At 38.8% G+C, this 25,156-nt stretch overlaps 2 protein-coding genes across 3 annotated transcripts in view; one reads left to right on the top strand and one right to left on the bottom strand.

Moving 5' to 3' along the window:
• LOC138007365 (periodic tryptophan protein 1 homolog) lies at window positions 1-24,381 on the bottom strand. The gene is made up of 18 exons (XM_068854213.1): window positions 24,215-24,381; window positions 21,336-21,394; window positions 17,764-17,957; window positions 15,872-15,957; window positions 10,755-10,854; window positions 9,925-10,035; window positions 9,142-9,260; window positions 7,907-7,974; window positions 7,313-7,409; window positions 6,111-6,172; window positions 5,643-5,676; window positions 5,151-5,228; window positions 4,485-4,575; window positions 2,050-2,129; window positions 1,740-1,781; window positions 1,547-1,652; window positions 254-354; window positions 1-163 (listed from the first exon to the last, which is right to left on the bottom strand). Exons 1-18 carry the CDS (start codon window positions 24,269-24,271, stop codon window positions 17-19), a joined length of 1,632 nt encoding a protein of 543 aa, XP_068710314.1. The 5' UTR covers window positions 24,272-24,381; the 3' UTR covers window positions 1-16.
• A 93-nt stretch (window positions 24,382-24,474) lies between these two features.
• The window catches only part of LOC138007363 (uncharacterized), a 7,011-nt gene continuing 6,329 nt past the window's right edge, over window positions 24,475-25,156 (top strand). The window contains exon 1 of one of the 2 annotated variants that reach the window (XM_068854211.1): window positions 24,475-25,024. In XM_068854211.1, the coding sequence (XP_068710312.1) occupies window positions 24,851-25,024 (174 nt within the window). In that variant the 5' untranslated portion in view covers window positions 24,475-24,850. Of the gene's footprint in view, window positions 25,025-25,061 lie in introns of those variants that run through there. The other variant, XM_068854212.1, reaches the window with a different exon arrangement.

Raw genomic sequence — 25,156 nt, 5'->3', positions numbered from 1 at the left:
TAAAATTTTAAAAAGTTTATTTTCGTCTCTTTTTTTTCTTTTTCTTCGACTGGTCGCATCTTGCAACACTGCTGAGGCTCAAAGCTTCCATGGCAACCGCTGCTGCTTCCTCATCCATGGGCTCAGGGATTGTTCCGTTTGAGGCTTCAGCGGTTTCTCCACCCTGGAAAATAAGTAAATAATTACCAATTAATAAGAATGACTAGAAAAGTACCAGTGTGAAAAATCATACGGTACAGAAAAAGGGTATTACCTCGACGAGTTCGTGCTTGGAAATGTCCGTATTGTTGGATGTCGAAGCGCTTAACGCTGAAGTTGGCACCAGCCTTTGTCTTGATTCGAAATGACGGCGAACTGTTGGAAAGAATCACAAGGCTATTTTGGAGATTGTTCTGTCTATTCAATATCCGTCGAGCATTAAACGAATTAGTTAAATAAGGTTTCCCAAAAGAACGGGTTACAAGACAAAACTTTCGCTGACTGTCTGAATGCATGACCCAACTGGCGGCTAACTGCAGAAATATCCTAATTTAACATAATTACATATTAGGTGATTATTGAATATTCTCTGCGCTGATTGGTTGCCGCTGAAGTGATTATCACACTATAAGCACCAAAGTGTTTTTTTTCAAAATGGTCGCAAGCCGTTTTGTCGAGGTGACAGACGAAGAAATTGTTTTAAAGAAAATGCATATTTTCAAATAATCACCTACGTAATTATACCAAAATAATTATTCACTTCAGGCTCGGTGAATATCGGTGAATAATGAACAGCTGATTTTGTTAATGGTGACTCCTTCGCCCTCCTTCGCAGGAGTCCGATTACTTCTTCGGATACTCTGCCACTGAGCTATTGGAGACTCGAAAGAGCCAGGCCAAAGTACAATCCTACACAAATTAATTAGAACACTTCACCTATCAACCCTTTTTTGTAGGCAATTATGCGACGCAAAATACATTTCACGGCAAAACTGGCCTTTCTATACTCACCCTCCCCCCTCAGTCAATATTGAACGTGCTCAACATGACCTAGTTTGGGGCCATCATTGACTACTGGAGGGGGGGGGGGGGGGTGGTAGAGGAATAAGATGGTAAAGAGAGAGAATGGCGCGCGTTGTCGTGTCCCAATGTAATTTTTGGATAGGATTGTAGGTTCAAGTTAAATACTGCTTGGACGGAAAGTGTCAAAAACGGCTTTATTGTTAACCCCGGTAAATGTTTTTTTTTTCAATGGTGAATCGGAGATACTCGGGAAAAAGCCGAGTGCTCCTTTGTAAGAGTCGAGCGCACAACCTTCCGATTACTAGTTCCGACGCTTTACCACTGAGAGACCCATGGGACCTAGGCCAGCAAACTATCCTAATGTAATGCTTGACTGGCTGACTCGTTGATCCCGGCTAGCTCTACGGCTAGCTCTCTGGCTATCCCAAGACAATGAAAGACTTAACTGGTAGATTGCCCGCCCCATGGAGTAAAGACCCGTCTATCTAGGTAATCGATGAAATCCCCGGCATAAAGCCCACATGAAAACTTGAATGACAGGTACCTGGACCACTATCTGTAATGTCAAATACTCTCAATCCTTGCTTCTCGCCTCCAAAACTGAACACAAATGGCGCATCCGGACAGCACCGGGCATTCAAAATTCTCCCCTGAAAAGAACAGAAAATGACGCAATAAACCCTTTCCTTGGCTTTCCGAGGTATAAAACATAGAATGAAATAGTTGCATTTCCTTACCATTTGAAGATTTCTTGATGAAACTAAAGACGGTTTGTTATCCTTTAAGAAATGAGCCAATATTAGCATCAACGATAAAAACCAGCAAAAGTGTTATTTGGTTCATTTGAAGCGAAATTACTTCATGGATTTCACGGAACTGGGGGCATTAAATAAGAGAACTGAATCGTGTCATGTGATGATGGAGAAAATATATGAAAGTCATATCAGAACAGCAGATATAAATCGTTTTCCAAGCAAACGAACAGACGAGTGTTACAAAGGTTAACTTCACATGAGTAAAAGACAAAACTTTTACATATAACCCGACCTGAATATCCCAGACTTTGACAGTCTCGTCAGCAGATGCAGTCACCAGACATCCGGGTACTTGACTGCTTAAGGCAATTCCTACGATCATTAAGATAAAAAAAACTAGTTTCTGTAGCCGATGAGTAATTAGCCATGACCTTGACAATAAGCCCCTCCCCGTCTGATTTTTCAATGCAGGGTTTCTTATCAAGTAGAGATTATGTCCGAGACTAACATAGACAGCAGAGGTTCCCAAGCAAAATGAACAAAGTAATACCGTGGCTCGAACCCTCCAAATGTGGCCAGCTAGGGGTGACATCTAAAACGACTTGTGCTGTGTGACGCCACCTGACCAGGAAAAGCCACACTTTATGGAAGACATATATGTTATCTTCACATCAATATACCAGAAACCCATAAGAGTTGAAACGTGTAACGCGCGTTCACAGCATCCCAATATTCAGTGTGAATTGATTGGTCGAACATTTCAGTGCCAAGTACCATATTTGGAAACCCCTCGCTCTTGTTGTTCCAAATATGGTACTCAGCAAATTGAATATTCAGAAGCTTGTTTCCCAGCACACAAGGGGCCGTTACACGTTTCAACCCTTATGGGTTTCTGAATATACTCAACGGATTCAATACGAACTCGCAAAATCACCAGCTCGCAGTTGGCTTGATAGCTCTATTGGTGGAGTTTTGCACCGATATCGCAGAAGTCATGGGTTCAAATCACAGTTTCAGTGTTCGACACTTACTTTCTTACTAATTTGCCCTTTGGGCAACCAGTTTTGTTTTTTTGGTTGCCCACCTTCTAAAGACTTGTTGCCCGTTAAAACTCAAAGGAGGCTTGTAAAAATGTCAATTTTGTGTAAAATGTGTGTAAAATGGGTTTGGCAGAGCAACGCGACTCCTGATCTATGCGTCCATGGCGGTTTAGTAGCCTTCATCCAAGGTAGTTTTTGCTTTGACAAGCATATCTTTAAGCGATTTTCCTTTTCTATAAGACATCAAGGGAGATTCCTTGAATATGTCTCTGAGATTAGGTTGGTTTTGAATTACATGCCATTTGTCCAATAGTATGTTCCTTAAGCCTTTCAAAGCTGGTTAAAATTGCGTGACAACAGGTGGAATTTTCTTTTGCGCTTGTTCGATATCAAAGCAGTATAGTAGCGTATTTGGCCGTGCGAAAGCTGGGTTCCATTGTAACAAACATTCTTTTCGCGCGGAGAAAGATGGCGGCTACGAAGATGTTCCTTTTTCCAATCTGTTTTGTGGTTTGTACCAATATATTTTAAAAAGAGAAATTAATGCCGCAAAGAGATGTAACGTTGTTATTTTTTAATAGTGTTTGCGGTGACTACGTTATATGACTAGTCACTTTCTTCGTTGCAAATCAAATTGTTCCGCAAAATATTAGTCGAACAAAAACTCTGATTGCCCTATCGGACAAGTCTTAGAGTCGTTTTACTTGCCCAAGGATATATTTCGCTTTCCCCGGGCAATCGGGCAAGCATTAGTGTCGAACACTGCGTGACTAAGTGAGTTACTGTTTGCCGAGTGCTGGACAAACAGAAACAACAAACTAAGAAGCATATTATCCTTGACGTAAACGTAGATGTTGTCCTAATACGCTTCGCTCGCAAACTTTGCGAAAAAATAGTTTTCGAGTAAAAAGCTAAGGAGGGAATACCCTGTAACGGCAAAACGAACACCTGACTTGTTAAAGTGCCCCTGTGATAAAAAAAAAACCACTTCCTTTTTTCCTTCATATTTTAAAAGTGTGTTTGCTTAACACCTGACTGGCAAAATTTTAAGCTTTGATTTTTATCCAAAGGCCGTTTACTTTGAGTGTAAGTTTTGGATTTCACGGTCCGCCATTACTCACGTTCAAAACTGACCAATTGGACATCAGAGGGTTGGATCCAAGGAAAAGTGACGTCAGAGGCTCACTAGCTTAAAATTTCAGCGTGTGAACGCAGCTTATTATATATGCAAAGCGTGAGTTTAAAACTCTGAAAGCCCAAAACCCCCGTGCTGCATATTAATTCTGCGGCGTACACACGTATTGCATGCTTAAACTAGTGAGCCTTTGACGTCATTTTCTCCTCGATCCAGCTCTCTCAAGAACATAATGTTAGTAATGGCAGACCATTAAATAGGAAAATTACAGTTAAAATAATGAGGTGTCTTCTTGAAATCAAGGCTTAAAACGTGGGTCACTTAGTGTTTTGTTAACATAGTTTTGAAATCCAAAGAAAAATATGAATTGATTTTTTGGTCACAGGGGCACTTTATGTGTGTTTTGCTTTTCATAGACGACACAAAAGAAAAGAGGACAAGAAAGACCAAGGCTCGATTACCAGAAAGAGACGCACTCCTCCTCCGATAGGGAGAACGCTCGTAGACCGGACCCCAGTAAGCAAAGGATATCGAGCCTAAGAAGGACCTAACCTGGTATTGCCTCATCATGTGCTTTAAGCGTGTAGACTGGAGCGTCTGTTCTGACATCACAACAAAAAACATGACCATTCTCTGTGCTTACCTACAAACAGAGATCAAAAAGACAGTTCACCCCAAACCGCACCCTGTATTGTAGGCGTTCAAAGCATGATTTTAATGTGGTCTGTAATGGCATGTGGCAGTCGACGTTAAAGTCAAAAGCTGTCCCCGTTGGAGGCTTCCTAGACACAAGACAAATATGTCCATTAAATTAAAAATTGCAGACAAGTGCTTGATTTATACTAAGGCACCAATGCCGCTGGCAAAACGAGTTGTTCAGCCGCCAAAGGGCAAAACGCAAAAGCAAATAATCAGAAAGAAGGATATTCGTCGAAAGAGGTAGCTCTGTGCATAATTACTATAATTATATGTTCGAGTAAGTTTGATCAGTTAATTAATGCACGACCAATCCGTTTTCAATCTCTCGGTTTACGATTGGCCCCAAAACAATAATTATAAGGAATAAATTATTGTGTTTCCGCAGGTCAGGGCATACAATGCACCAAGGATGTTCTCATAAGGGTAAAACTGAATTTTCATCTACCATAAAAATGGCATTAATACTCTTATTAACATTTACACAAAAAAGAAGCACTTTAAAGTTCATAATATACTTACTAAAAAATTGAAGGGCGAAAAATGATTCCACAGCACCCTTTCGACTTCTGAGTTAAATTTCCAGGATTTGATGTTACTCTGCATTGTCAGAAGGAGAAAACAGATACAGCGATTAATCCATCACAGTTTAGGGCAGTTTTCAAGTGATTGTCGAAAAGTAATTATGCGATTGCAACTGCTACGCTTAGTGATTGGTTTAAAAATCTCGCGCTAGGAAGAAAACCAAAACCAATCGCGACTTGCAAGCGCGGTTCTTCCCGTGCTAGCTTTGAACAAGTTACACGGAGTTGCTACGAATTTTTCCTACGAAATTTGGATTGGTTCATTGGGCTCTTTGCACCTGCCGTGATTGGTCGAAGTAATCACTTTGGCATTTGTCTTACGACACCCAAATGAAAAGCGCTCTAACGTCTTGGTCCTAAGGATCAAATCATAAGAACTTACCCGATGTTGATTAAGTTAAGTAAACGGGTTAATATCCTGTCAATTTACCTCGGGACTTCTGCAATCCACCACTTTCGCCTTCCTGAAATAAAAGAATCCCAAATAAACTGACACTGAGAAAAGTTTCCAAATGTTTGTCAAGTTGGTTTATGTATCGTTAAAATTAAAATTAAATTCTGGTCGAACTTCCCTTTCTTCTTGGATTAGCAGGGTGAATCATTATTAACCCAACCTCGTTCCCAGGGTCTCTCTTCTCTGCCTCCATTCGACAAAGGAGGCAGAGAAGAGAGACCCTGGGAACGAGGTTGTATTAAGCCATATCAAGTATGCTTACTCTTTGCTAAATTGATGGGATGTTAAGCAACCCATTTACCGTTTGAAAACAGCACAAAGGCATGGTACTGGTGCTATGGTCTAACCTTTCAATAAAGCAGAGGCCCACCCACCAGCTTATAAAATGCTAGTATAAAAAATAACAACTACAACAACAATAACCATCATCATCATCAAACTTACTTGTCAAATGATCCAGTGAGAATTGACTGTGATTCATAAGGATGCCACTGTAATGACTGGACCTGAATCAGATATACGTATACCAATCTTGAACACTAAATTCCTTTCTTATGCTGGATCACGAAACAACTGCTATTCTGATTGCAATGACATCAGGGTGGTGAGTTTTTATATTATGAAAAACCAATCATTCTCATTCCATGAAGTGGAGATCTTTTCCATCAGGATAATGACCTTTAGCTGGTTTTGAAACATGAAATTTCTGTGATCATGGATAATAAATAGTCTTGGTCCTGGTCGTGGCTTTCAGGGACAAAACAAAAATTATATGATTGCAGTAGCTACATGCGCTATATTTTCCACAAAAATTAAAGATACTGATCATTAAATTTTTGACCTCGTATATTGCAGTGCTAGCTTTCTGATAGGTTCACTACTGTATATCTTAGTTGTCAGCTCACATACCAATTAATGACCTAATATGGAAACTGATTGTGTCAAGTGATTGCGTCAAGCTGAAAAATTAGTGCACGAAACTTGTTGGATGTATATAAGACTGGTCATTACAGCCAACCCATATCCAATGTGCACTCATCAAATCATAAGCCGTTAATTATCAATACTCTTGACTTTATTTTGTCGCAGATGTATTGTTATAATGGTAACAGCCCACAGTGAACTGAGACTGATGACTATAACAACAAAATGAAATCGATAATGATAACAATAGTCAATGCAATGTGATAATTACTTTGTTAAGATCTTTGCAGTCTTTGACACCACTTTAATGAGCATTTTTAAAGAAGCCAGACAAATAAATAAATCCAAGCTTGAAAAGGACTCAAAGCCATGGACATTCAATTTACACTCTTTTGTATAAATGCGGACAAAGTCAAAGAAACAAACCCCTGTGGGAGAAGTGTTTTCATCACAAAAAGCAAAAGATCTCTGGAAAGAACAAAGTGATTCTAATACAACTTGGTGCCAGAAGAAATTCATTTCAGAAAAATCCCCCCCCTTCGGTGAAGTTCAGGGCAGCCACTGGGCATTTGGCATGCCTTTTCATTTTTGTGATCATGGACAATCTTATGACATCAATGCAAGCAAAGACTTTTAACAAAATTCAAAAGGTCACATTATTTCAATTATTAATTAATTCTGAGAATGGAATTCAATAATAAGGAAAGCTAAAATTAAAGTACCTTATCTTTGTGATGCCTCAAACAATGTACAGGCTTTGATTGGGAAAGGTCCCACAAAATAACAGAATAATCTGCAGATGCGCTTGCTAAAACATTTCTGAAAAAGACAATATTATTAATAGCCACTGATATGTAGAAAGACCTCAGATTAAATCTACTTACAGTAATATCAAACTGCGTTTACGCTTTCACTCCTGTGGGGTTCCCCACTGACGAGTAAAAATAATCGTCTGGCGTTAGACAGAGTAAAATCTTTATTAAGTCTCAGTGGTCCTTACAGGAGTGAAAGGCATAACGGAGGGGACATACTTAACCCACTGACACCTCAAATGCCCTATGATGCCCCCTGTTGACGAGTAAAATCATTTGGCATAAGACAAAGTGAAATCTGTTACATGTAAGTCTCACTCCCAGACGTTAGTGGGTTAATGTAACTCTCAAAGGGGGAAGGTACAAAATGTACTGTACTTGCAATAACTACAGGGAATGCATATGATAAGGTGAGTTGCGGCTCTTATGGCAGCGGGATTAAAATGACTGTGTGTGTGAATGGACATGAGACTTAACTGCAGCAGTGAACTCAATTTATTGTACCTTACAAGAGGATTCCAAGACAAGTCAAGAACAGCATCACTGTGACCTTCATCGGAGTTTTGTGACTTCTACAAAATAATATTATAATATGTTTCTGTGTGCTTAATCACCAGGATGAAAAAGAAAGTTGAAGAGATGATTTTTGCCATGGTGACTATGGATACTCAGAAAAAAATCTGAATACGGTACTCCCTTGGGCGAACCTACAGCTGTATGGATGTTCTACCACTCAGCTACAGGAGACTCTAGCAGTAATGGGAGCTACATGTAAGTAGGTCATTGAATAAGGCTCCTGGTGACAGTATAAATAATTTATAACTTATTGTAATAATAATAGCCCTCATGCCTGATGATGTTTGACTAGCTGATTTCACCACCAAGCCTGGCATTCGAAAATCAAACTTGTAAATTTTAGCTTGAGCTGAATCCCAAGCGAACAAACTTGTAAAGAAAACCTGCATGAAACAGTATTGCATGTCCAGATGAATTTTGTGGATAATTTTGTGCAAATGAGGCTTGGTAGTGAATTTTTGAGCATAATATTACGACGTCATCATTGTCATCGTCTTATTGTTCCACCCTCCTGAGGGGATTGAAATTGTCGAAATGGTGCTTTCTTGCTATGTTATGAAAAAGGAACGGTGTTACTTCAAAGATCTCCCTTTAGAGTTCTACTACAAGATAAAGTATTTTCAATGCTCCCCCACCCCCCCCCCCTCCCTCCCTCCTCCCTGTGATGGTTCCAGTTTACCTGACACCTATTTGCATCTTGTGAAAGAAAAGGACACTTACTAATTGCTTTGATCCTTTTTTATCAAGTCTCATGATAACTTCGGATCACACAATAGACAGAAGTATTGAAACATTGGGTCCTTGCATTAACGTTTATTTTAAGTTACGTTCATATTTCTCCACCATAATTATAGCTAGTATCAAACAATGTGATTGTTTGATTTTTTTTGTTCTTTTTTTTTGTAAAAGAAAAGAGTTGGATTTCATGGAGATTACCCACACAAACTGACTGGTTGTCATTGGTCACTGTCATGACATGTTGTGTTGTATTTTGATGCTATGTAAAAGTACTTTCACTCTGGGATAAACTCTCAGAAAGCTCCCTTGTGTATCCTTGTCTCTTGCTCATAACACAAACAAGGCCCCTGTTTCTTTGCTAACAGATACCAACCAGGCCAAAAAGACAACACACACTATTATATGTAAAAGAAAAAGACACTGACCTTTTTTGACTTTTTCCTTTTCCTCTTTCCCAATGAAACAACTGGTTCTAATGTATCCACCAAATCTAAATCCCAGATATCAATATGTGGTTCCATGGTTCCAACTGCCACAAAGTTTCCTTTGTAAGAAAATTAACAGTAAGTGATGACTACCTGGACCCTTTGCAGGTAATTTCCAAATCAGTTACGGTCAATTATGGTCTTATTGGTGTTTCAGATAGATCATTGTAAAAGAGAAAATTAAAACAAGAGTAAAGCAATACAAAATGGGCATCAAATTCTCTGTTAAAATTGATATTTAGTGTCTTGCTGACAAAATCTGTTCTGAATGTACTTAAACAGAAATTTAATTAGGTCAAATGGCACATCATAAATCAAAATATTGCAGCTAGCTTTTCTTGTTATTATTATTATCATTATCATTATTATTATTATTATTATTATTATTATTATTATTATTATTATTATTATTATCAGAAACCTGCTTTTTATACATCCTGGCTTCGCAATACTCACTCTCAGAATGAAAAAAACAACAACTCTGTTACAAGTCTAGAGGAAATAACATTATTGCTACAATAACTGTAAAGAACAATAGAAAACTAGGCACACTTGATTTTTGCTTTAACTGGATCATTACTTTGTTGCTAAAGCATTAAAAACGAGCTGAAGGCTGGCAAAATTAATACATGCATGGTTGCACCAACTTGATCAAATCCATATTTATTATTACAGCTTATTAATAATCTGTAAGACAGTTGACCATTCATACAAGTCATGTACCTGGCCTGGAGTTGTCTTCAGGATCAAAATCAAGCCACTCAATAGCAAGAGGAAATGCTTCAAGCAAAATGTCATGGTGAATATACTGGCTTCCTTCCTCTTCATTATAAACTGAAAAAGCAGATCAGATTTATCACAAAAAATCAAAGTGTAAGTCTTGATGTTTAGTCCACTAAACAAAATTAAATTTTTGGGAACAAGCTCTCTTCCCATCTACAGTGTACATCAGTTCTCTTTGCTCCTAATGGAGTATAGGTTCCGCATTAATACTCCTCATCCGACTCTAGTTTGAGAAGTCCTCTCTCCTCAAGTTCCTGCCACCCACCCATCCCAAATAAATTATTAAATTTCATTATGATTTACATTTTATTACCTGAATGAAGTCAGTGTTATGTTAGAGAAAAATCTGGACCCTTAAAACATTTGCATGAACAATGTGCGGTAAATAATGGCAATTTCTTAGATCACCTTGTTTCTTGCTGCAACACTTTGCTTCTCCTCCTGATGATTGAGATCCTTTTGTGTATCTAGATCCTTGAATTTCTGTTCTCGATTCTCGAACTTGATACTCAAGTCTCAAAACTCAAGCCTTAATTATCGAAATGATCAATGATAGAGGATCAAGTTTTGAGTCAAGGATATCAACTGACGAGTACTGTATGGACAGTGGAATATAAAATTTTATTCAAAACAAGTTTGAAAATTAAAAGGAAAGCCAAGAAAGTCAGAAGAAGCCATAAAATATATTTATGCCTTAATGCAGACCCCCTTTACTTTCTGTACTTTATTTTTTCTCTCTCACTTCTGACGATATATCTCTCCAATATTACCTGATATCTCCAGAGTACTGAAATCCTGGTCCACATGGCCAGCAACTACCAAGTTATCATTTGGCTTGATAATGAAATTTTCCTCTTCATCCTTTTCATCCTGATTTTTGCAAGAAAAAGTGAAAGAAAATGAATATGCAATGCAAAATAAATATTATTTTGAGCTGGTCCGTTTTCAATAATAATATTATTGTCATTTTTTTCTTTTTAACAATAGAATTCAATAAAATTTACAGAATTACAATACAGTGATAATTTTCTTCCCTCTCTTTTCTTTACATCAAGATTTGAAATTAAGGCTACATGTCAGAAAACAGAGAGACCTTTGATGATGAATTGAAAGGTGAGTTACTCTTGAATTGCTTAATAATGTTTCTCGAGACTTTTCCTGCATGATCAAGTGCTGTAAGAAGAGGCTACATGTAGGTTCTGTAAGGGAAGACGAACCTGGAGCTACTTTCAACCCCAATGGCAAGAAAATAGCTCTTTTAAAAGCTACATCGAGGCCTCAGGCCAGTGTCGTTCAAAGTTATGATTGTAGTGTGGAGGGAGGGACCAGTGGCTGTGAAGGTTTGAAATGTTAAGTGATAAGGTTGATGGTGTGATTGGGAAAGGTACAATGTAGAAAGGCTGAGAAGACAAGGAAGAACAAGACTGTCGAGAATGACGGTAATAGTGCTCTGCGTCGCCATCGTTACTAAGCTCCAGAGAGGACATTGTCCATGTACTTGGAGTTCTTCAGGTCCTCTGCGACCCAATCATGAATCCTTTTGCTTGTCTAGGTGATGCCTTAGAGTTGCTCCAAGGAGAAATTTTGAGGGAGATGCTCCAAACAACCCTGGACGAAATCTGTAGCAGTCAATGTTCCTTTCTGCATCCATTGGTTCTTGAAGGTTCTTAATCCATAAGAATCTTGTTGCATCCCGGTCAAATTCACTTAATAATTCAACTTGAAGAAGGCCTTTTCAATGTCTGCTGTCATGGCTATCTGAGGAATTCGAAATTTCATTAACCATGCACTCAGGTCTGGTAGAAGTGACGCATGATCGCATGAGAAGAGGAAGGTGTTGTAGGAGTGTGTTGTCAGGAGTGGTGGGAGGAAGGCGGGAGGGTATATCAAGAAAGTGAAGGCTTTGTGGAACAAGAAAGGTTTGAATGTGCAGAAAGAACCCAGTTTGATCTCACATTAGGTACATCAAGCTGAATAATCTATTAACTAAGATGGAGAGGGGTGAGATTGAGAAACTGGTTAAGGGATGAAATCAAAAAGGAGGTTTGTTGCAAATCAGCAGATGATGTTGAGCAACAAAGCAAAGTGGAGTGAGTTGTTTGGAGAAAGTGATGATACCCGTACGAAAATTCTGGGCGAGACACGGGCGAGATTCGGGCCATAAAAAGTCTCGCTGATGAGCGATACAGAGCCTGACGATAATCAGCCTGACAGGAGCGATAAAAATTGAACGATAAATGAGCGAGAATGGAGCGGGACATGTGTACTACTCTGACATTTGGACGATATTCTGAGCGATAAACGGGCGAGATTCAGGTCATAAAAAAACAAAAAAATCACGCTAATGAACAATACATTTTTATGGGCGTGACGTTAGTTTATGGCTTATAATTTCGGGTGTTACGAAAACTAAGACCCAAGACCTGGTCTTAGCTTTCGTAGTACGAAAACTACAACCCCGCTCTTAGTTTTCGTACGAAAACTAAGACCCTTTGTTAATAGCGGTAATTACGGGAAAGAAACCCGGGACTTTAGAGATTTGGGCCCTGTATGTTGTTTCCTCACACGATTAAGTTTAAACAGACACAACGCCATGAGAAGCTTGAATGTTGTGCGACCTTGCGCGACAGAAAAAACGTGGCATTTATTGGCACGGAAACTAAAGATAGGGTCTTTCGGAGAACGAGAAACTCTGTCTGTTAACCCTTTGGTTATAGCAAGAGTCCATGTTTTGGTTTTAACCACTAAAAATGTGATCCAGGCATTTTTCTGTCAGCACACATCTTCCAGTTTCGTAAGTCACGCAAACAGTAAACGGATGCCCATAGATGGTCAATTTTATTATGATGCCTGATAGGGGACTGAATAGTTTTACATGAAAGACATAAGTGATTTTCTGTAAGTTTCTCCGTATTTATCTGACTCACAAGCTTATTTCTCAGCTTATTACAATGAGGATATGAAGTATCATCTGTCATGGGGTGAGGGTACATGTACATCGCGCTATCCTGGTACTTTGACGCATTATTTATAAGAAACATTGAAATCAGTATAAACAGAAACAAAACAGGCCATAATTGAAACTATGCCTACTTTAATAGTGCCATTATAAATTATAAACTAGAAAATCCTCTGCCTGCCACTCCCCCCACCCCTATAGACAGTGTAACCACTGTTTTTTGTTTGCGTGACTTACGGCGACATTGTGGACTTGTTTTGATACTGGAAGCAAAATAACAAATGTGTATCGACAAAATAATTCTTGTATCACATTTTTAGTGGTTACAACCAAAGGGTTAACAGACTGAGTTTATCCTTATTCGAAAGATACTATTTTTAGTTTCCGTGCCAATAAGTAAGCGAACGATCCTCGACCGAGACCAACTACAGTAAACATGACCCTTGTCATCATTGCATGGACAGTCATGTAAGACAGAAACATGTTTCAGTTTAAGGTAACTTAAATAAAAAGAATGTACCAGCTTTTAGCATAGAACAAAATGCGACTGAAGTCATTCAAAGTGTCCATGTTAGTAGCGAGGTCGTTTCTAGTTTCTCATTTATTTTAAATCTTCACATATTGTTTAAAATCTATTTCATAAAAGAGAAAATTGTTTCCAGCAATATTAATTAGAGCAAATAAATGCTGTTTTGATCAAGTTGATTACTGTCCTAAATGGGAAGAAAAAGCTCTGCATCTGTGTAGAGATTCAGATGTTTGGTGAAATGCACGGTTAAGTTAAACTGAAACGCGCGCCAAAAGCGGTTACAAATATTTAATTATCGATAGCCAAAACTCAAACATTGCTCTTCCCTCTTAAAGGTTTTCCGTCCAGCGACAAGCAATTCCTATTATTAAAAAATTATCCTCCGTTTTGGGCAAGCAGGATAATGCTGTCTTGAGGTAGCTACATGTAGATTGCTTCTCCTGAACGTGCTAAGCTATTTGAACTTACCTCTCCGTATACGGGTGGGTATAACGCTAAATGTATCACTTGGAAAAAATATCCAGCCATATACGTATTTTAGCTCAAAATTCAGAGCGGTAAAAAATGGCTTGCTCACCTTTTACCAGGGGACGATCTACACGTACAGAAATGCAGCAAATAATATAATACATTAGAACGACAGCCAGAGTTAAGTAACTGATTTGCATTTTTGAGTACTCCCTGATCTATTGCTACTAATCTTTTCTTATCGAATAACAAGTAGGGATCACTTATGTATCGAATAACAAGTGAGCAGCCTGAGTTTCACCGATAATACAGCGTGACAAATGTCTCGTTACAGCGGCGTAGATGAATAAACTGGGGTTTCACTTTTTCTCGCTCACTCACGCCACACTATCGGCGATAATCTAACCAAACTAATGTCTGGCTCAGTCGCACAAGCGCGACAAAATGGTTGTCTTGCTTTGTCTCGCTCGGTTCTTGCCTTAAAAACAGCTTTATGGCCCGAATCGGGCCCGAATCTCGCTCATTCAGGCCACAAATTTTCGTACGGGTAACGAAGAGTTCATGGGATTTGATGTTGAAAGTGGGGAGGGATGTGCGTCTGGTGTGGATGGTGTTGTTACAGTCAGAGGCTGTGGGTGAAGGAGACAAATTTGAGGGTGAGGTAGATTTGGAGCTTGCTGAAGCTAGAAGCAGGGAGAAGGAACACATGGTGGTCAAAGATATTGACAGAGGGTCAAGGTGGTTGTGGGGAAGCTGGATTGTTTTGATGTTGAGGATGAGGAGAGGGCTGGAGGAAAAGATAAGGGGAAGATGGGTGGCATCAATGGAGAGGTCATTAGTGGTTGTGGAGATTATTGGTTACTTTTGTCAATGATGATGGCAAATGCACCAAATGCAGGGGAGGAAATGAGGTTCTGGAGTCAATACTTGGTTGGTGGAGAAGAGGCATAATGAGGACTCTAAATGGTTGGAAAAGGTGAGGTAAAGTATGGGTAATGAGAAGAAGCACCAGGAAGTGGAGATTAGTGTAGAGGATGTGGAAAATGGAATTCGGAGAATGGTGAATTGGATGGCTCCCGATTCAGGTCAGGACGGTGCAAGGGGGTTTTGGTTTAAGAAGTTTAAGTCATTACATAGGTTTATTTCGGACAGTTGGGAGGTGCTGGAGTGGTAGGTCAAGGGGAGGATGGTGTTGATACAGAAAGATCGTGCCACGGGAACAGTGGCTAGCAACCACAGACCAATTTATTGCATGTTTGCCATTGATGTGGAAGCTACTCACTGGGATCTTCACTGGATCTTGGCAGAGGCTGTATGGACATTAAATTTTGCAGGGTAAATTTGAGGTTGCCGCATTCGTAGATTGTTCTCAGAATGTTGGAAACAATGAAGGTGGCTGCCAATGTGAAGGGTTTGTTGGGTGCATGTGGTAGTATGAGCAATTGGAGAACTAACTATGTTGACGTCAAATGGGAAGTGCTGGGTGAAGTCAGGATCAAACATGGAATATTCCAGAGGGCTACTTGTTTCCACTGTTCTTTGTTCTTGCACTGATCCCTCTCAATATGTTGTTGATATAAGTCATGCACCAAATCATAATTATGCAATCATGTGAAAGCCGGTAATTGTACATTGTATACCCGTAAACTCTAATATTTTTTCCCCTTTGTAAAAACTGCATTAAACATTTCATATCACAACATACATGGAGTAATTACAGCAATATCATAGACTACTGTAAGGAGCACTTTTTGATTTTAGAAAAAATTATTCCTGTAAATGAACTAAATAGAAATTCTCTTATCGTACGTGGTTCAAATCTATAGCCCAGCAGGATGAAAAGGAAAAAAATAATAATGGGATGAAAAGGAAAAAAATAATAATGTAAGAAACCACTCAATGATTCTTATTACAATCTCTACTTGACTCACCAGATTGCCGAGAGTAATATGAGGATCATCTTCATTAGAAGCATAGTATGTTACACCAGCCATCCCTGCACCAGACAGGAGTTCCCCTAAGAAATGGAAATCTAAGTGAAAGAACTGTACACTGTATATTTGAAGTGCACTTATCCTGTTGAAGCCTTAAGTTCTTTTGTGGGAACACAAATCATAAGTTCGACAAATTCACCTGCTCTCAAATAAGTGGCTTCATAGCACAGTTTAATAGTAGTCTCAGCATTGCACTGGGATCGCAGAGGTCATGGGTTCAAATCTTGTTGAAAGCACCTGAATTTTTCAGGTGCCAAATGTTGTGGTTCAATTTTTTTCTTGATCCAAGATTTTTCAAACCAGTTACACTTTTTCTGTCTATTATTCATTATCATAATATGAAACAAGAAAAATCAAAATTGAACTCAGTGGTGTAAAAAATTTTAAACCACAACATAAAAAGAGGCAATTGCTTGAGATAAATGCAAGGATCATAATAATTATTATTCACTCTTTAGAAATCTAACTATTACTGTAACAGTACAATGTATGTTTAAGACAAAGAGCACTCACAGGGAATCTGGGGTCATAACCAGTCACAGTAGGTCTTTAAACAGTGGTTGACAGATCCTGGAACTAATCTATCCTCAAGTTTCAATCCTTGATCTGTCATCTTTTAAAGTTAAAGCTAACGTTCCAGAAGTCCACTTTCCAGACTTCCAAGACCTTTGAGAAAACTGGAAGGAACTGGAAGGCCTGGAATGTTCACACAATTGTTTACATGTCTTGTAGTTTAAGGGCCCCCAGACGGATTTTTCGTGCGTTGCTAAGGAAGTGAAATGGTACTTCCGGTAACTGACGTCATCATATCATGAGCTGACAAGAAAACCCACTCACAAGCAAAAGTCACCGCACAAACTGTTGTTTGCATCGAAGGTTTTTCCTCTCCCTTCCTCGCGCTCGTTCTCAGATCAACTGCACATGCGTAAACGAACTGACTTCCGGTTTGAGAAGAAAGCTAAATTTCCGGAGGTTTTAAATTGGATTAAATTTTTTTTACATGGCACGTTTCACTCCCAAATATAGAATATAGCTAAGCATTGATTTTTTAAAATCATCTTTTTAAGTTATGGGCATTTCAGTATCGTTTATGTCTTTAAAAAGAACATTTTTCAAAACAAAAATGAAAAGCATACTTGGCTGGATGCAAAAACGAATACAAATTATCAAACCATCAATAACGTACCCAAATTGCATAGCACGCAGACAAATTTAGAGTTTTATTTTATTGGTCACGTGACCATGGGTGCGGTGTGATGACGTCATATTTAGGGTCATTGGCTTACAAAAGTTGGAAACTGACCAAAATAATGCCAAATTCTCTCAAATTACTTAACCATTACATCCTTAGCAACGTACACCAAAAAATACGTCAGTGGGCCCTTAAAATGTCCTGTGTATCGCAGGACACATCACTTACTTGTAATACCACTACTGGTAAGTAACACTAAAATACCTGATAAATGGCTTAAGTTTCTGTTACTCTAAGTTGTGTGAAGTATGGTAAGTGCGGAAAATAATTGACTTTTTATGTCGATTTTGACATGTGCATGTAGCTCTAATTTTATACAAGCCACATGTATACTAAATAGAGCATACGCGTACGAAGTATCTTTTCAGTCATTTACATAATAGAGCGAAGTTATAAAGGCAAAGTTGTGTCATAACTAGTACTGCCTCCATGCTTCACTCCACTTTTTGCTTGAAAAATGGATCATTCATTTTAATATAATAATTCCACATATTGACAGGCAAAAAGCAACAGAGAAACAATATTATGGACACCAGCTATCACAACTTCATTTCTTGAGCCACAATTTAATTGATACCTTCTACATCCTCTTCACTATCATAATGTACAAGATCATACAGCTTAGTGATATCATCGTCATCATCCTCGTCATCATCCTTATCACCATCAAGTATACTTTCGGTTGCATCTGAATTGGACTTCGTTGAAGTGACTACCTCCTCTGACATTTCTTTGTCACTTTCAACCTCTCGATCAGCATTCTCTTTTTCTCTGAGCATAAAAACGTTAGGTAAAAAGGTAAAGTCTGCTTACGATCAAGCCAAGTGGCCTATTAGGCCGGAGCTTATCCCAGTTTCTGTAGCATGAAGAGACTAGGAGTATTTCTACTCCCCCCTGGATGGGATGCCAGTCCATCACAGGGTTACCGGTACCCCTGGCATTGAATTCACGGTTACCCATTTATGCACCTGGGTAGAGAGAGGCCCTGTGAGAGTAAAGTGTCTTGCCCAAGAACGCAACACAATGTCCCCAGCTAAGGCCTGAACCTGGACCACTTGATCTGGAATCGAGCGCACTAACCATGAGGCCACCGCCTTGGAGGACAATGCTAAAAGTAACCTTGAAGTAACAATGTGGGGAGTCTACTGAAATGAGCTGGAATTTACATAGACCTTTCACAACTTAGGACCATGAGAAATTTTGCGTACCATCACTGTAAGAAAATGGGCTTGGTGTGATCGCTGACTTAAATTCTTATCAACAAGAAACTGGAGCATATAAATTTCATGCTTTGGCTTGCACTGTAGATGTTTGCGGCTCTCCACAGAATGAGTACAGTGGAATTCGTATTGTTGAAATATATGCTCCTATATGAACCTACTTGTGGTGTTCGCTTGGGATTGATATCATAATTATTTACATTTTCAGTGGAGTTGTTTCGTTAGAATAACCCCATTTCTTGTAGTCCTTTGGTTGAACTGATTTAAATAAGGTTTGCTTTATTTTTCAAATCGAAGAAACACTGAGTACAAATGATTGGTTTGCAACACAAAAACATTAAAAAAGCATTTAAAGAAGAAGTTGACACATTGACGCCCCCAGGGGAGCAATCTACAGAGCGCTGATTGGTTCCTATGTAACCCGCATGTGCTTTTCAGATTACAGTTACTAAACAAAGGGAAAAGAATGTGTGGCTCATTTCAGCAGACCCTTGTGTAGGAGGAACATGTGACGAAGCCCCAAGAGTGCCTGCTTGGGAGGCTAGGGTATGTACTGTAACAGACAAAGCAATAGTCTAAGAGGACTTTTTCCGTGTTTACATACATATAGCCTCATCTAAACATGAGGGGGAGTTGGAAGAACTCGAAACAGTTATGCAAACCTGAGAAAGTAGACGAGGGGTTGCATAACTGTCAAGAATTCTCCCAACTCCCCGAGTGTTAAGAAGAGGCTATGTAAACATAGGAAAAAGTCTTCTATTGCTGTTATAAAATATTTCTAAAAAATAATTTGACAAATAATGAAGGAAAATGCTGTGTTTCTACTCCTTGATTGAAACTGATTTTCTCAATACACGTTCATACTTCCTACCAGCCAATCAAAACCCACATCTGAGAACACATAACCAATCAAAATTTGTGTGATGTCACAGCCGTGTTTACGTTTGACTCCAACTCTGAGACTCTTAGGGATTCGTCACGCATTCCTCCCCCATGAGAGTCTGCTGAAACGAGCCACACATTCCTTTCCCTTACTGTCATTTGGAAATCACATGCCGTTTACTTAGGAACAAATCAGCGCTGTGTAGATCTTCCCTGGGAGCGTCAATGAATCAACTTCTTCTTTGGATGAATCATGAAAGCGACAAAGCCTTTTCAAAATAATTATTCCTCAGAAACATTAAGTTTGTTTCCTCGGTGGATTATGCATTTGCACTCTCGCGAGGCAAAATGTGAGTGCTTAGCAAGGGTATGGTGTTGTTTCATCTAGTAAAATTGAAAGCACCACGGAAATATATATATACGAAAACAAAATATTAAAGTACTGCGAGTGTAATTGAACTGCACAAGAACCATTTCCTTCAAGCACAATGAATGCAACTAGGACAGTAGCGAAAAGAAAGCTTGAAATCCATTACGTTTTTGGTTTTTGTTCTGCTTTTCGTGAAGATCGTCTCTAAAATTTGATTTAATGTTTTTGTGTTGTGAACCAGTCGTTTGTACTCGGTGTTTCTTCAATTTGAAAAATAGAGCAAACCTTAAATCAGTTCAACCAAAGGACTACAAGAAATGGGGCTATTCAAATGAAATGACTCCACTGAAATAGCACAAAAAGAAACGTAAAATATGATATCAATCCCAAGCGATCGACACAAATAAATTTGAATCGCATGGGATGTTTCAATCATACAAATGCTACTGTACCCATTCTATGAAGAGCCACTAACATCTAAGCCAAAGCATGAAATTTATACGCTCCAGTTTCTTTTTGATAAGAATTTTATGAAGCCCATCTTCTTGCAGTTTTCTCAGGGTCTAAAGTGCACTTCTAGAATCTGGAAGTCCATTGTGATTGGTCTACGTAAATTCCAGCTCGTTTCAGCAAAGCAAATGTTTCAATCATACAAATTCTACCATACTCATTCTGCGAAGAGCCAAACATCTACAGTGTAAGCCAAAGCATGAAATTTATATGCTCCAGTTTCTTGTTGATAAGAATTTAAGTCCACGATCACATGAAGCCCATTTTCTTACAGTGCCGGTACACAAAATTTCTCAGGGTCTAAAGTGCACTTCCAGAATCTGGAAGTCCGATGTGATTGGTCTACGTAAATTCCAGCTCGTTTCAGCAGACGCTTGTGAGAGAGGGACATTCCTAAGAGTGTCTGCGCAGGAAGCTATGTTTACATACTCTCATCTAAACACAGCTATTAGCCAATGAGAGTTTGCACACTATCCTAACTATTTTTTAATAAACCATATTACTAATATTTTATTAGGTCAAGAAGAAGAATACAATGACAGACATTACAACGATAGGAAGAAAAAATACTAAAATAAGGTTAAAAGAAAGTTCGAGCTGGGGAGCTAAGTTAACTTAATAATCATTACTAGTTTTCTAGTTGTTAAGAAATTTAACAACTTTTAAAAGTGCACAGAAGAAATCATTAAAAACACATCAAAATGCATGTAAGAGACACATGATTTTTTCGTGTTATTAAATTTTAACATTATCCTTTGATGTGATCAAAATTTACGTGGAGAACAATTCTCCTATAAATAAAGAGATGTTTCTACGAAATATTTGAACAATAATACAATTATTTTTGTGCAATTTAGAAATCTGAAAGGGTGCTGCAGCAGCAATTAAGGGGCAATAGATCGAATATTAATTCTTGAATTAATTATTGAATATTAATTAGCTGGACCCCCAAAATTTTGCAATGGACCCCAAATTTCTCAAGAATGGGTCCAGAGGACCCCCAAATTTGAAAACCTGGATACATCTCTGGGGGTTTGCACATATTTCTTTCAAACTGTAAATGATCTTTTTCATGTAAACTGACTGCACATTAGTTCTACAATACACTGCATTGTGAAAAATGCTCATGGATCCACCACGCTTTAAAGTTTGCCATTGTCTATTTACCTTAGTTTTGCCTTGGCCTCATCTATTATATCCTGAAGTTCTTCCTTTGAGAGAGTAACCTGTCAAAGTTGTAAAAATCAATGCATTTACATGTATCTACAATGGTCCTGGTATTGTCCACTCAACTGTATCAGATACCAATACATCCCCTTAGCTATTAATTTTTCATCCCTGAACCAAAGATCATTATTATTATTATTATTATTATTATTATTATTATTATTATTGCTTTGATGATCCATACGATGTTTTTGAAATTCATATTTAATCAATACATGTTTCGGATGAAACATCATCCATCGTCAGTTGACAAATGAGAAATAAACTAAAGTTGAGCAATAAATAGTGTAACAAAGTGAGATATAACATGAATAATTAAGGATGAAGGCGAGAACAGAATAAAAACACCCAACCACGAAACAAAACAGAAAAAACCAAACTGTTTAGGCTAAGAAAAGAAACTAATTAATATGAAAGGGATAAACTAAGATGTTTGACTTGGGAATTTAAAGATGGCTGCTCCCAAAGGATATGCATGGCTTCTTTGATTTTCAATTGGAAACGTGTGGAAGCAGAGTCGAGGATTTTAAAACAGTCTTCTGAACACTGGGAGCGACAATTTTCAGAACCTCTCAAGTGCTTAAATATGTGGGAATGTTTGTCGGAGGCGAGATGTTCACGGATGCGAGTGGCGAAATGTCTATTGGTTTCACCAATATAACAGGCATTACAGCGATATCTTACTTCGTGCTGCTAAGAAGTTTTGGTATTATCATTATTATTGTTGTTGTTGTTGTTGTTATTATAATCCCACATATGAAATTCATCAAGATATCATCATTATATAGATGTCTCGGGAGGATGGTCAAGCAAGTTGGACACTAGTATTAGGGAATCACTAGGAAGAAGAACCAAAGATGTGACAAGAAACGGCATGACTATTCCAGGGGTGGGGGGTAGGGGGTGATCGTCGTATAGATGAAAAAACCCAAACCTTGGCTAAAATGCTAACCTTAGGTCTTAACACTATGCTTTGAATAATGACTATACCTAAGGTTAGCATTTTTGTGAAGGTTTGGGGTTGTTTCAGCTATAGTACCCTTCACCCCATAAAAGGAAAAGGAAAAGGAAAGGAACTTTTTAAGTGTCTAGTCGTTCTAGCACTGGAGCATAGACCTTATTCATAAATGGCCGTCACATTTATAATTCTTTTGTCCAAGTGCAAATTAGCCTACCAAGCCTCATTTTAGAGCAAAAATTCTTTTCCAATTCACTGTATGGTATCGAGGCTTGGTAGGCTAATTTGCACTTGGACAAAAGAATTATAAATTTTCACCTCCATTTGTGAATAAGGTCTATTAATTGGGGACAATTAACTAACACAAATCAAATCAAATGTTGGTTTTTGATGAGAGGGGAAACCAGAGTGCCCAGAGAAAACCTATTAGTGCAGAGTAGAGAACCAACAAACTCAACCCACATTTGACGCAGAGTGCAGAGTGCTCTCACCACTGCGCCATCCCTGCACCCCTTATGAGTTGTAGGCCATGCACAAAATGTGGAAAAGAGAAATCGTATGATGAAAACGGATATCAAGTAATGAACTATACACTAACAATAGCCGGACCCATAGCTGACATTCTCGCCTTAAGCCTTGTATCCAGGTTTTTTGTCTTATTCTTACATGTATCAAGGTACATGTATATAGCACAATAAGTTTTCGACAGCTGTTTAGAGGAAAAGATTTTTAAGGTACAATTGTTAAGGTGATTCCTTAGTAATAGAAGTTGTCGTAAGATTTTTTTAAAACTTTTCTCGATTGTTCCCTATATTATGGTGACTCGAAATGTGCAATTAAAAAAGTAGGTCACCAAGCTTGTTTGAGAGACATAACTTGCTCAAGTTACTCATTTAATCATTGCGCCTTCATCTATCAAGGACAAGTTTATTCCATCGGTTCAGGCTACGTTTTGCACGAACAGGAAGCACAGCTTTGACGTAATTCTTGAAATAACAAAACAGGTGAATTGTGTTGCTCAAAAGGAATAATTTAATGTTTGTTTTATGGCACAGGCACAAGTCTTGAAAAGGCACTGACTACAAATGTTCTTCGGGTGCGTGATCTCGAGGAGACAATTTTGTGTCCACGAGTGATGGCTACGAATACTATCTTTCCTGTAACTTTTTTTTCTGACGTAAATTTTTTGTAATTTTTTTACAGCGCAAAGAAGATGAGTAAGAGAATAAAATTATGCCAAAAAAAAGATAGGTCACCAACCTCGTTTAGGAGAAAACAGAAAGCAAACCAAGCTCGACCCCTCGACAACACGTCTCCCCGATAGCGCGGTTTCACTTTCACAGTCGGACTTAAATCTTCTTTAGCATTATCAAGGCTATCACTCGACTTTTTGTTTTGTGAGAGTCCAAAACGTTTCTTGTTTTGCTCTTTACTGCTGTGCTCTGAAAACGGCCATTCTTCTTTCTAGCGAGCTTTCCCTCACGAAAGGTCGGCATTTTGAAATGTTTTTGGCCACGTTCGATATATCAATATTCACACATTTGTACGAGTCTTTATGGTTAAATTTAAACATTGTTTTGTTTAGAAATATCCGTTGAGACTTGTGAGACAAAGAGCCATGAAATTTGACCATAAAGCCTCTTAGCCATGCCTGAATACGAACGGGGCTTACACTGTGTTATGCGCAGAACAGGATGCGCAGTGCAATACTAGGGAATCACCTTAAAGGGGGTTTAGTTTCTAAAGTAACTGGGCTGCGGCGTCGATGAGGAATGGGTTTGTAAACTGGGTTATGGTACCTTATACGGTGGTCAATTTAACCCAGTTGATAAGCCCATTTCTTAATAATTGTAATACCTACCTTATCGGGAACAGCTTTAGCCACTCCTCGTTTGACCCAACCCGAACAAGTAATCATTATAGACACCTACATGTCCCCATTTTCATTTAAAAAAATTAGATAAAACGCGAGAAAAACAGTTTTTTCTGAACTTCACGTGCAGCTTGTTGAGGAAAACTGGAACTAGTGGTAGGTACGTTATGTATAGAGACATATATTGTACCGTATAGGATAGCTGCTGACCACAAAGATCGTCCAGAAGTGCTTGTTACTTTAATATTTATTCAATTTAGTCGAACCTGGAAAAGAGTCGAAAATGGTCGCTAAGACAGTCACCTATTTATCGACCGGTAGACGACCCCGTTCGCTAGTAATTTTTAGACGAGAGTTACTGCCTCACCAAGTATGATTTCGTCATCTACATCTTACGCTTTGGAAACGATTTCCGCACAGGTCCGGTCCTTGTTTTGTTATGCACAGGCTCCTTTGTTTGTAGCAAACAATGAGCAGTCCGTAAAAAGCCTCGGAGGCGCGGCATCGATGGCATGACTTTGCGTGACATTGTCACCAAATTCAACGTGACATCTGGTGACATCTACAGGAGGCCGATTGCCGATTATACACTGCACGAGAACCTCCCATCTCCTGGGCTGGACAATGGAGACGGTTTCTGGAATACCCGTGGTCGACTTTTCTGTCATGAGCGTTGAACACAAAGCAATTCCACCGCCTTCTGACGATAGAGTGCAAACAATCGCGAAGAAAATTCACGAAGCGTTCAGCACTGTCGGGTTCGTGTACCTCAAGAATCACGGAATCACGCCAGAAAGGGTAATCCGCGATGCCTTCTCTATCAGCACTGAGTATTTCACATTTCACACATTCTTTGGTCACGTCACTGGAAGAAAAAACAGTTCTCAGCTTGCCATATGTGACTCATCATGGCATCTACCCAAACATACT

This window comes from Montipora foliosa, chromosome 6, assembly GCF_036669935.1.
Source record: "Montipora foliosa isolate CH-2021 chromosome 6, ASM3666993v2, whole genome shotgun sequence".
Lineage (NCBI taxonomy): Eukaryota > Metazoa > Cnidaria > Anthozoa > Scleractinia > Acroporidae > Montipora > Montipora foliosa.
Note: the sequence above shows the minus strand (reverse complement) of the source record. Positions and strands in the feature narration are given on the sequence as shown.